This window comes from Thalassophryne amazonica, chromosome 12 (assembly GCF_902500255.1).
Source record: "Thalassophryne amazonica chromosome 12, fThaAma1.1, whole genome shotgun sequence".
Lineage (NCBI taxonomy): Eukaryota > Metazoa > Chordata > Actinopteri > Batrachoidiformes > Batrachoididae > Thalassophryne > Thalassophryne amazonica.
Window position 1 is genome coordinate 74707228 of NC_047114.1, and position 12897 is coordinate 74720124.

The 12897-nt window shown below is 39.8% G+C and overlaps 1 protein-coding gene across 1 annotated transcript in view; it reads left to right on the top strand.

The window, feature by feature from the left end:
• Nucleotides 1–12897, top strand: part of agap3 (ArfGAP with GTPase domain, ankyrin repeat and PH domain 3) — a 213041-nt gene that overhangs the window by 172670 nt on the left and 27474 nt on the right. Inside the window, exons 14-15 of the mRNA XM_034183336.1 lie at nt 7933–8087; nt 8524–8614. Coding sequence (XP_034039227.1) covers nt 7933–8087; nt 8524–8614 — 246 coding nt within the window. The remainder of the gene's footprint in view (nt 1–7932; nt 8088–8523; nt 8615–12897) is intronic.

Here is a 12897-nt window from a genome sequence, read left to right on the forward strand (position 1 = left end):
AGATTGGGCATTCAATTATTTTTTTTAATTTATTTATTTTGTGAAAAACATATAGTCAAGCATCACAAATCTGCGATGGGAGCTCTCCCTGAACAAGATTTTTAATATGCATAATCTAAAACCAAGTCTTTCTGCAGTTTTTTACCTGTTCAGTGATTATGCCTTATATTAAGTGCAAATTGTAATTTGACTATAGATTTTGCATTTTTGCAATGTACAATCAGACAGTTTAAATCTGTGTTTTGCTGCAGGTTTTTATTATTTCTTTGCTTATTTTAAGCCTTTCAGCTTGGGGTTGTTTCCAGTTCATTGTTTGATTTTTATCTGCAAGCGTCACACGGCCGATTTTATAACTTAAACACTCCCGATGCTTCAAAATGTCACATCAACAGAAAGACTTTTTCACTGTAAGTCTAAATAAAGAGGCCTCCAACTCTTTATTGATTCTTTGTGACCTGTAGTCGATTCCACAAACTAAATCAGATAATTGAAGTCAGTGTCGAGCTAATTGGATTATTGCTTTCCCCCTGAAGAGACGAGCCTCCACGACTGCTACAGGATGACTGCATCTGGAGCACGTCAGACATCTGTCACTTTACAGTGCCGTCATGTATCCTATATCATAAAAATAAATTGGAATAATGTCTTTAATTAGATTATTCGTCTAATTACCTTTCCGGTCATTTGGTATTAATTAAATGTTCAACATTTCCTCACAGTTCAAGTGGCGGAAATGATGATGCCGATTTGTGCTTTGTGCTGTCAGTAAACTTTTTTTTTTTAACTACATTTTATTTCATTTGATGATATCACAACATTTGCAGTACCGTGGTAGTGTACCAAGAACCAGTTCCTGTACCATAATTGGGAGAAAGCAGCACAGAAGAAAACACTCCCGTTGCGTCTACTTGCCTCCAGTCCTCCAAGCATGATTTATGCAAATGAGAGTGCTATTTGCATAGACATAATTAGGTAATTACAAATCATTTGGCTATGAGCTGGAGCATGTGCGCAGAGCAGAGACGTTACACGAATCACATTGTACTGTACACAGTTAATGAACTGCTTCTGAACAGCAGAGACATGTGTCGGACCATATGTTGTGTCAGACCTCTTGCTCCAAGATGACAGGTGACATTTTCATAAAGCTTAGTTAAACATGAAGAACGATGTCTTAAAAAAAGAAAGAAAATCTGTAGGCCGTTTAGAATTTATCAAATACAAATAGCAGTTGTTCTATTTTAGGTCATTCATTATTTCATGTTCTGAACACATTTATTCTATTTAAGGGTCACGGCGGGCTCCCCCAGTGGTCACTGGGTGAGAGCCGGGTACAGTCTGGACAGGCTGCGAGTTTTCCACAAAATAGAACTAAACTAAAAGCGCACCCAGCTGCACACCCGTAGTTACTGTGGGTTTAATGGTGTGTTCCAGTTGTACTCAGAGATTGTGTTTTCCCAGTCTTCCTCCTGGCAGTGTTGCCACACTTACTTTGAAAAGTTAAATTTTTAGTTATTTTTTACAGTTATTTTATACAGTTACTTCATTAGCAGCTTTATGCAGTTGCTTTATTAGCAGCTGCTGACAACTTGCAACTAATTAAGAAATGTAACTAATAAGGTAACGGGTAATCTAACTTGGTTATGCTTAAGATTGAGTAATCAGCAAGGTAACTCAGTTACTTTGCTGAGTACTCAATCTTAAAAATAACCGTTAGAATACTAGTTACTTTATTAGGTACATTCATCTGCTGCTGACAAGTTGTCCACAGCTGCTAATGAAGTAACTGTAAAATGTAACTTCTAAGTAACTTTTCAATGTAACTGTGGCAACACTGGCCCCCTCATGACTTGAGTTGAGGTTCTGGTGTGGCTGTCAGTACAGCGGTGGGTCACCAACAAACTGAAAATCCCTCTCAAATGATAGCAGATGAAAATACTGGGAGAATGAGCTCCAGGCCCCCTCTGGTCATTATCAGTCTCTACGGGTGGGACACCACATACCCCAAGTTCACAATCCAAGATGGCTGCTCTGAGCCTCAGCAGTAGTTTGAGCTATAGTTTGTAGTCGTAGTTTGTGCTGTTTATTCCCCTGGTATGAAATGGGGGGATATTGTGATCAGCATATCCATCTGTCTGTCCATTCATCAGTTTTTGCTTGTTAATGCGATATCTCAAAACCAGTTGACCAATTTCATTCATATTTAGCATAAGGTTGTACTTGGGTGGTCTCCCGACACCAGTCAATTACAGCAACCTTGGGGTCCATTTCAAGGCCACAGAGAGGTATTCAGTATATTGTCATTGCCACCCTTGTTAGCGTGATATCTCAAGAACCACTTGACCAATTTCATTCATATTTAGCAGAAGGGTGCTCTTGGGTGATCCTCCGAACACTTTATATTACTGATTTGCGAGAAGTACGAACCATTGTGCGTGTGCACAAACACAGTGAGAGCAGCTGGGACGTGTTGCACCACATCGCGCTGCTGCTGTGGAGAAAAATAAAATAAAAACCAGCTGTATAATTAGTGAATATCACTGGGTTGATATGAATAATAAATAAAAGGGGAGACAGTACAGAACCCTGCGGTTAAATAACCCTGGTTAAATAAAAAATAAATGACAGTCACGGGATTCGAACTTGCAATTTACAAAAGCTCTGATTTCCAGACAGAAACTTTACCACTGCACTACAATCACTGTCTTATAATAGGAGCGTCAAAGGGCTAAAATCAACAAGGAGATGAACGCATTTTTGTAAATAATAAGAGAAAAAAGTGCCATAATAACTGACAAAACAGTGTTTGTTATGGCATATTTTTGGTGATAATTTGACTGAAAGTGATGTATTTGTGGTGCTGTTGGCTTGTCCTGTTGTCATGGTCCTGCGGCGCATCTGTTCTGCCGGCTGTGTGCTCTCAGACATGGCTGTCCGGCCCCCATGTGATCATGTCTGTAAATACATATCAGCATGTCATGCATGTGTGCTCTCCCCCCGCACGCTGTGTGTGTTTGGGGGAGGGGGGGGTTGCGTGACATACACGCACATGTGCGATACACATGAGTTACTTTTTGCAACGCCACACTCGTGGGGGCACTTAGACATATTTCACATCCAGTTTGAAAGCGATCCTCTGCTCACTATTTTTGTGCTAACAGCGCGAATGGCCACACATTTTCTAAGTGTCAAGCGAGCGGTGTTGGATGTTCGTGTGTGTCACCTGGAATTTGGCCGACACCTGCCATGAGAGGGACCGAATGGGCTCTCACAGGGCACTCTCTGTCTTTCAGCCGCTGGTGTGCACGAATAACTGTAGCGACAGGTGTATGAGGCATTGGAGGCAGCTCTGATTTTTCACAAATGGCATACAATTCTTCCTTCATGTGCTAATCGGCTTCAGTCATGTTATGTGTGAAGGGGCCCTAAAGGACGTCCATCTTTTTCTGTCTGATTTAATTGATTTTGCACACAGTACTGTCCTACTGTGTGTGACATACTGCGTAGTGTGTTATTTAGAAAGTGGTGCTGCTAATATTGTATGTCTCTGCAGATGTTTCTCACAACAGTGACTGGCCACACCTTGCCACAAACCAAGCAGTAAATTAAAACACTCATGTAACGTTTGCACCATCTGTCCTCTTCCATGAGAACTGTTTGATGGACCAGATATTTTTGAAGCAGTCTGTACTCCACAGTCTTGGAGGTGTCCATCTTATTTTCTGACTTGTGGTGCTGTGTGGCAACTGGAACACATTTACCTTGGGTCTGATGACATTCCCAGTATAAAGTTTTTGATTTTTTAGGTAAATGAAATGTGGCATAAAGATCTTCCCTACTGGACCTTAGTGATTTTCCTATCTGTTAGGGAATGAAACCAAAGATCCCTTCCTACTGTCACTTTTTCTGTTATTTTAAAATTGTAGTGGCTGCAGATACAAAAATCTGATTCCAATTGGTAGAGGCTATTATATGAAACATTATCCTACTATGACAGAACTTAACAATGTATTGCAGTATTTAATTTCTTTATTTAAGCAGGTTTAAAATTTAAAATATAATTTGGATTTTGGTCAAGGTGTCAGTGTGACAAAAACAGTAATATTTCTATAAAATCAATAAAGTCACAATTCACAGGAATAAAGCAGTAAAACAAAAGATAAATGAAGAAAAATAGGAAAATAAAAGCAGAGCATTTTTAAATTCCCTCATTTCTCATTAAGATTTAAAATATCCAAGAGTTTAATTCATGAGGTGAGAGCAGCGAACCTAAATGCCTTTTTGCCACATTCAGTTTTCACACACAAACAGATATATATATATATATATATATATATATATATATAGATATAGATATAGATATAGATAGATAGATAGATACGTACCTCGTTTTTAAGGCCACGGTTTGTTTCATTTTTGGTACAGTATGGGAACAAAATGCAAAACCTAAATTTGCTTGTTTAAACCAATTTATTGTAACATTATAGAAACAGGAAAATAAAATAATTGCAAAGTGCTGCCTTAAGTTAAATAAAATGTTCTCAAATAAACAACAAATATGTCAGTTGATGCTGTCAATTGATTTCCTGAAAGCTGCGCTCCTCATGCGGTGTGAATTAACACACACACACACACACACACACACAGTGTTAATATAAGGTCTTACCTGTGCGTTTTAGTGAAGAAAGTCACTCTGCGGCATTTTTGCCCCGTCAGATCAGTTAGCAGAGCGGAGTCTTCTCCCCCCACCTTTCCACACTGGTTCTTTGTCTTGGCGCAACCATTTCATTTCATTTTCATTTATTTATATAGTGCCAAATCACAACAAGGTTGCCTCAAGGCACTTCACACAAGTCAAGGAAGTCGAAAAACAAGTCGCAACAAGTCAAAAAAGTCACAGCACCTCAATAACGTCTCATTTACCACAACCTCCATGTGATCCTGGCTGCACATGCGATGAAATCTCAAGAAAAGTTATAAAATTACTCAGTTCTCTGTGTGAAGCAGGGACACCGTGCTCACTGGATGATGTGCGCATCAATGTTTACTTGTAACACTTCAGGGGAAAAAAGCATTTAAGGTACGTATTTAATTAAAAGTTAAAAAATCTTTCTAACATCTTTCTGTGTAAAGATCTCATGTTACAACGTGGAGACCCGTGGCTTATAGATAAGTGCAGCTTATTTACAGTATGTACAATTTCTTTTTTCTTTTTAAAACTGGTGGGTGCGGCTAATATTCAGGTGCACTCTATAGTCCAGAAGTTATGGTAAACATACGCAAAGCGAACTCACCCGTGCGCAGCCCTGTACCGAACCGAACGTCCCGTACCGAAACGGTTCAATACAAATACATGTCATTACACCCTTAATAAATAAACAAATAAATATATATGTGTGTGTGTGTGTTGAAATCAGCTTGTTTGGCAGTTTCTTTCATTTCTGATGCCTGGGTTTGGAGGCAACAAACCTTAACAAGCAGTGGTTGACTGCTTGTTAAGGTTCAGAACCAAAAATATCTTGTAGACACTGAGGTGAAAAGGAGAAATATACTGTATTTACACATCTCCAAGAAACAACGTGTTACGTTGGCCATCAGTTTAGACGTAAACAAGTTGCTGTTTGCCACACCTCATCTGCAAAACGCGGGTGAGCAGAAGCTGTGTCATGGCTCAACAGTCTGTCTGTCTTTCTTGCGTAGCTGGTGTGGGCGTGTCTTCCAGACCAATCAGGATTTCTGATATGGACTTCCATAATTTACTTTGCAGAAGTCTAAAAGGAACCGTTTCCTTCCAGCAGGGGAGTTTCTCTTGTACAACCACAGCTTGCTGAGTTTTGACGGTGTTGAATTTAAATCCCCAAACATGTTTAACACCATATGTTGGATTAAAAAAACAGTCTGCATTTAAAAAACAAAACACTAATGGGAAAAAATGGTTTCCAAGCCGCTCATGGCCCGGCGCCACAGAGAACCTCCGTGTTGATAACCGTTGATAACCATTCGTAAAATTCAGGCGGCTTTCAATGGTTTTCAGTCAAGTGAGTATCCCAGAAACTGTTTAACAGCTGGGCATGTTCAAACTTGTCCCGTAACGCTTCCAACGGAGGTGTTTCTCTGTAGTGCCGGGCCATGAGCGGCTGCCTGCTGACGCGCAAATCCGTCCGCACGTCTTTCATTACAAAATCTCCTTTAACAGTGGAATGTCCGGATAAACTGCTGATCCCGACCTCTTCTGAAACTTCTGTGTTCTCTCGCGACGTCCTGGGTCAACAGAGGCTTAAATTTGGAAGTTTTCAGCTCGAAACAGGCTGGCGACAGCGGCTCGGATCGAGGCGCGCCCTCCGGCTCCGTGGGTTGTCCTTAAAGCGACAGTAACACTCCATAATCTCTCATCAGCCCTTAAAATTTTCACCGAAAACCAGCTGAATTTCTCGAATGGTGTCCACTCGGATGTGCCTTACAGTTTCTGAAAAAATTTTGATCAAGCAAAGCGGCAGTCTCTGAGCCATTCCTATAGTTATACCATATAGTTTTTGAAAAAAATAATAAGGTCGGATACTTTTCTAATAGACCTCGTATATCGGGTGCCCCAAAAAAATATGCAACATTTTATCAGCAATGAAAATGGTCAAAGCATATGTCTAGGAAATAAATTTATGGCTTGATAGAAAGCTGAAAGGTTTAAGTTTTTCATACCAATGTCAATATTGGCCCTGCATTTTGTCAGTCTAGCATAAAGTCGCTGCACCTGTTTGACACTCTTGGTCTGGTGCCAAAACTCAATAATTTTTGTTCGTTGTAGTATGGTTAATCTTGGCATTTTCCTGAGTCTTGCATGGCATCAACATAAACTTCAGGGTCTCTGCAAGTAAAAAAGAAACATAAGTGATTAAGTTTGTAGCATTTAAGGGTCAAGTCGAGCGTTTTAAATGTATATATTTTTGGGACACCCTATATATTTGACAACCACTCCTTGACATCACCCATAGGTTTTCTGAAGAGCAGGTTTGAAAGTTGGTGGGTTGGTTTTGGATGTCACCATCTTGTTAGTACCTAACACTGCCTAAGACCCGGCTAATACACAAGTAGGTAAAGAGGTGGAGTGTGGGAAAGACTGGCGTGACCTGGCAGGATGAGTGAAGCCTGAACACTCACCAGTTACCTAGCTAACTAAAGTTCATAGGTTAACTTTGGTTTGGGTGTTCGATGAATGAGCATTTTTTGTGGACTGGGTGTTTGTTTCCAGAATAGGTGAGTTTGGTTTAGGTATTAAAAACTGTGATTGGAATATTGCCTCAGTAATTGTGGAAACATCATTGTAGCTAACATTAACAAGCTATCGATACCTGCTAATTAGCAAACGACGAACATAAAAATGTGTTCATTCTAAAATTTCAGGAGCACAAACTTCTTACATGGTCAAAGTACAATTAACTGCAACCCAATACATGTTATTTTAGATATTTGTAGCACCATCATGTTCACAGCAAATAGCATCCTGGCACATTAGTTGTCACTCAAAGTGACCACACCCCAAATTAGTCATAATGTTGTGTCTTAAAATGACTTAAAGGGATGTTTTGTAAAAATTCAACCCGCCCCCCCAAACAATGCAGTCATCATGAACTCGGAAACACCTGTACAGCTAATGCAATTATTTTTGTACCAGGCTGTAGACATGTTTATTTCTTCTGTATGTTCGGACAGTTTAACATGAGATTCTATGGGGGTTGACTTATTTTTGGAACCAGGCTCAAGTGGCCATTCAAGGAACTGCATTTCCACAGTGGCTTAATTTGTCAACACTGGAGGTTGCTACTTTGTCAATCCTCGTTGTGCGTTGTTGAAAAAAAAAAAGAACACACTTGTATTTTAAGACAAACTAACATGTATTCTGTTGAATAAAACCTGTTGTTCATTGGTGTTTTCCAGAACTAGAAGACTCCTTTGAGTTTGTTATTGTGTCATTGACGGGTCAGACGTGGAACTTTGAGGCATCTACGTACGAGGAGAGGGAGCTGTGGGTCCAAGCGATCGAGAGCCAGATCTTCGCCAGCCTGCAGTCGTGTGAAAGCATTAAGAACAAGGTAGGTCAAGAAATACTGAGATAAGAAGCCTCACAACTGGACAGAAGCAGCGATTACTATCTAATCGCAGCAACTCTGCCGCTCCATTTTGATTCTTCTTTCCAAGCTTTATCGCTGCCTAAACCTCCCCCCGCCCCTCCTCATCCACTTCAAGTTGTCACATCTGGGAGGTTGTCAGACAGGTGCACCACAGTGTGGGGGAGCTCTTATTAAAACTGACACACATCAGAGATAGAACACGGCTTGTGTCAGCATACTGGCGAGACATAGCCTCATTTTCATATTCATATTTTCTCCGCCTCAAGTCTTTCCGAGACTTTGAAAAACCTCTCCGTTCCGCGTGCTCCCTGGTTGTCTGTAATTCCAGTTCAGCTGTAATCGTTTGCCTTCTCGTGCTCTTGCAATGATGCGACTTCTTCTTTCCTTCATTTCTCAGTCTCGATTAGGCAGCCAAAGTGATGCAATGGCCATTCAGTCCATAAGAAACGTGAGGGGGAACAGCTTCTGTGTGGACTGTGATGCACCCAGTGAGTATAATTCTGCACCACAATAGCTAATTTGTCATTGTGAAAGCTCACACATGGTATGAGGCAAAAATAAAACTGTGTAACCAGTTGTTGGCCACATCTGTCTGTTGGATTGTAAGCAGGAATATTTTTTTGATTTGCATAATAAAGTTGTTTGTGGTTTGGTGAAAGTGTCTACATTTATATTTCATGCGTTAGGCAGACACTTGTTTCAAAAGAGAGTTGCAATGAAACTGATCAGTCTCAGGAGTTTACTCACATGGTACTAACATACACAAGTATGTGCAGTATGTATGTATGCAGTAAGTATGTAACTACAGGCGTTGGTAGGGGTGGACAGTATGATTAGATACATTTTTTTTAATCCCTTGGGATGACTCCCTCAGGGAAATTGAGGTTCCAGCAGCATTGCATAGCAGCACACAGGGTAAGAAACACATAGAGTATCGAAAGTGAAAGAAAAAACAATTAGCAAATATAAATACCAGAAATACTGCTCGCTGCTGATTTACTGGCTACTGCTCTTCCTCTCCTTCCTGTCCTGTGTCTTCCTGTTACTCCTCCCCGAGTGAGGAATTGTACAGTCTGATGGACTGAAGGACAAAGGAGTGGATATATATATATATATATATATATATATATATATATATATATATATATATATATATATATATATATAATATATATATATATATATATATATATATATATATATATATATATATATATATATATATCGGCACCGATAAACTTTAATGGACAACCTACTTCACCATATGAACTATAGTTGTGCACTCAAGAAGGAACCCCACCAGATAGTATTTATTTAGGGGTTCATAATTTATTGCAAAATTGTAATGTGTGCTGTAACTCCAACATCAACTTGATCCAAGGAATTTTCCTTCCAGTCAGTCTTGTTTCCACTGTAGAATCCCAAATGGAAATGGAAACACATATTCTTACTTATGGTACTGTCATGTTAAAAACATTCAGTCATTGGGTCAAGAAATTATTCGCTGACTTTGTCTATTTCCCCAGTGTTTGGCACTTGGCTAATTTCAAACACCAGCTGTTTGACAACAAATCCACATCTGAATCCACAGCTGATCTTATGTTAACAGTAGATGCTCCAGATGCCACACTTTATATTGTTTCCGCCTCCAGCTGCCGTGATCACCCCGGTGGAGGTGCTCTTAATTTTATTCAAATTTCATACAACACCTTGCAGAGCCGTCTTTATATCTGACTCCCCCCAACTACCATTTAGTTTTCAATCGCTCCTTTTTATAAGAGCTTATGGAGTCATGAGGTCACTACACACAGGTGTTTGGCGATGCTGATATCTTTACAGAAGCTCAAAGGTCCAAGTCTTTTCGGTTTCTGGTGCTCTTGCACAGAATACTTACTGCTTGGTTGTGAGACATGGATGCTTACCAGTGACCTAAAGTGAAAACTGGATGTTTATGGAACTAAGTCTCTTCAGAGGATCCTTGAGTAGCGCTGGAATGACTTCATGTGCAACAAACTTTTACTTCAATCAATCAATCAATCAATTTTTTTTTTATATAGCGCCAAATCACAACAAACAGTTGCCCCAAGGCGCTTTATATTGTAAGGCAAGGCCATACAATAATTATGTAAAACCCCAACGGTCAAAACGACCCCCTGTGAGTAAGCACTTGGCTACAGTGGGAAGGAAAAACTCCCTTTTAACAGGAAGAAACCTCCAGCCGAACCAGGCTCAGGGAGGGGCAGTCTTCTGCTGGGACTGGTTGGGGCTGAGGGAGAGAACCAGGAAAAAGACATGCTGTGGAGGGGAGCAGAGATCGATCACTAATGATTAAATGCAGAGTGGTGCATACAGAGCAAAAAGAGAAAGAAACAGTGCATCATGGGAACCCCCCAGCAGTCTACGTCTATAGCAGCATAACTAAGGGATGGTTCAGGGTCACCTGATCCAGCCCTAACTATAAGCTTTAGCAAAAAGGAAAGTTTTAAGCCTAATCTTAAAAGTAGAGAGGGTGTCTGTCTCCCTGATCTGAATTGGGAGCTGGTTCCACAGGAGAGGAGCCTGAAAGCTGAAGGCTCTGCCTCCCATTCTACTCTTACAAACCCTAGGAACTACAAGTAAGCCTGCAGTCTGAGAGCGAAGCGCTCTATTGGGGTGATATGGTACTACGAGGTCCCTAAGATAAGATGGGACCTGATTATTCAAAACCTTATAAGTAAGAAGAAGAATTTTAAATTCTATTCTAGAATTAACAGGAAGCCAATGAAGAGAGGCCAATATGGGTGAGATATGCTCTCTCCTTCTGGTCCCCGTCAGTACTCTAGCTGCAGCATTTTGAATTAACTGAAGGCTTTTTAGGGAACTTTTAGGACAACCTGATAATAATGAATTACAATAGTCCAGCCTAGAGGAAATAAATGCATGAATTAGTTTTTCAGCATCACTCTGAGACAAGACCTTTCTGATTTTAGAGATATTGCGTAAATGCAAAAAAGCAGTCCTACATATTTGTTTAATATGCGCTTTGAATGACATATCCTGATCAAAAATGACTCCAAGATTTCTCACAGTATTACTAGAGGTCAGGGTAATGCCATCCAGAGTAAGGATCTGGTTAGACACCATGTTTCTAAGATTTGTGGGGCCAAGTACAATAACTTCAGTTTTATCTGAGTTTAAAAGCAGGAAATTAGAGGTCATCCATGTCTTTATGTCTGTAAGACAATCCTGCAGTTTAGCTAATTGGTGTGTGTCCTCTGGCTTCATGGATAGATAAAGCTGGGTATCATCTGCGTAACAATGAAAATTTAAGCAATACCGTCTAATAATACTGCCTAAGGGAAGCATATATAAAGTGAATAAAATTGGTCCTAGCACAGAACCTTGTGGAACTCCATAATTAACTTTAGTCTGTGAAGAAGATTCCCCATTTACATGAACAAATTGTAATCTATTAGACAAATATGATTCAAACCACCGCAGCGCAGTGCCTTTAATACCTATGGCATGCTCTAATCTCTGTAATAAAATTTTATGGTCAACAGTATCAAAAGCAGCACTGAGGTCTAACAGAACAAGCACAGAGATGAGTCCACTGTCCGAGGCCATAAGAAGATCATTTGTAACCTTCACTAATGCTGTTTCTGTACTATGATGAATTCTAAAACCTGACTGAAACTCTTCAAATAGACCATTCCTCTGCAGATGATCAGTTAGCTGTTTTACAACTACCCTTTCAAGAATTTTTGAGAGAAAAGGAAGGTTGGAGATTGGCCTATAATTAGCTAAGATAGCTGGGTCAAGTGATGGCTTTTTAAGTAATGGTTTAATTACTGCCACCTTAAAAGCCTGTGGTACATAGCCAACTAACAAAGATAGATTGATCATATTTAAGATCGAAGCATTAAATAATGGTAGGGCTTCCTTGAGCAGCCTGGTAGGAATGGGGTCTAATAAACATGTTGATGGTTTGGATGAAGTAACTAATGAAAATAACTCAGACAGAACAATCGGAGAGAAAGAGTCTAACCAAATACCGGCATCACTGAAAGCAGCCAAAGATAACGATACGTCTTTGGGATGGTTATGAGTAATTTTTTCTCTAATAGTTAAAATTTTGTTAGCAAAGAAAGTCATGAAGTCATTACTAGTTAAGGTTAATGGAATACTCAGCTCAATAGAGCTCTGACTCTTTGTCAGCCTGGCTACAGTGCTGAAAAGAAACCTGGGGTTGTTCTTATTTTCTTCAATTAGTGATGAGTAGAAAGATGTCCTAGCTTTACGGAGGGCTTTTTTATAGAGCAACAGACTCTTTTTCCAGGCTAAGTGAAGATCTTCTAAATTAGTGAGACGCCATTTTCTCTCCAATTTACGGGTTATCTGCTTTAAGCTACGAGTTTGTGAGTTATACCATGGAGTCAGACACTTCTGATTTAAAGCTCTCTTTTTCAGAGGAGCTACAGCATCCAAAGTTGTCTTCAATGAGGATGTAAAACTATTGACGAGATACTCTATCTCCCTTACAGAGTTTAGGTAGCTACTCTGCACTGTGTTGGTATATGGCATTAGAGAACATAAAGAAGGAATCATATCCTTAAACCTAGTTACAGCGCTTTCTGAAAGACTTCTAGTGTAATGAAACTTATTCCCTACTGCTGGGTAGTCCATCAGAGTAAATGTAAATGTTATTAAGAAATGATCAGACAGAAGGGAGTTTTCAGGGAATACTGTTAAGTGTTCTATTTCCATACCATAAGTCAGAACAAGATCTAAG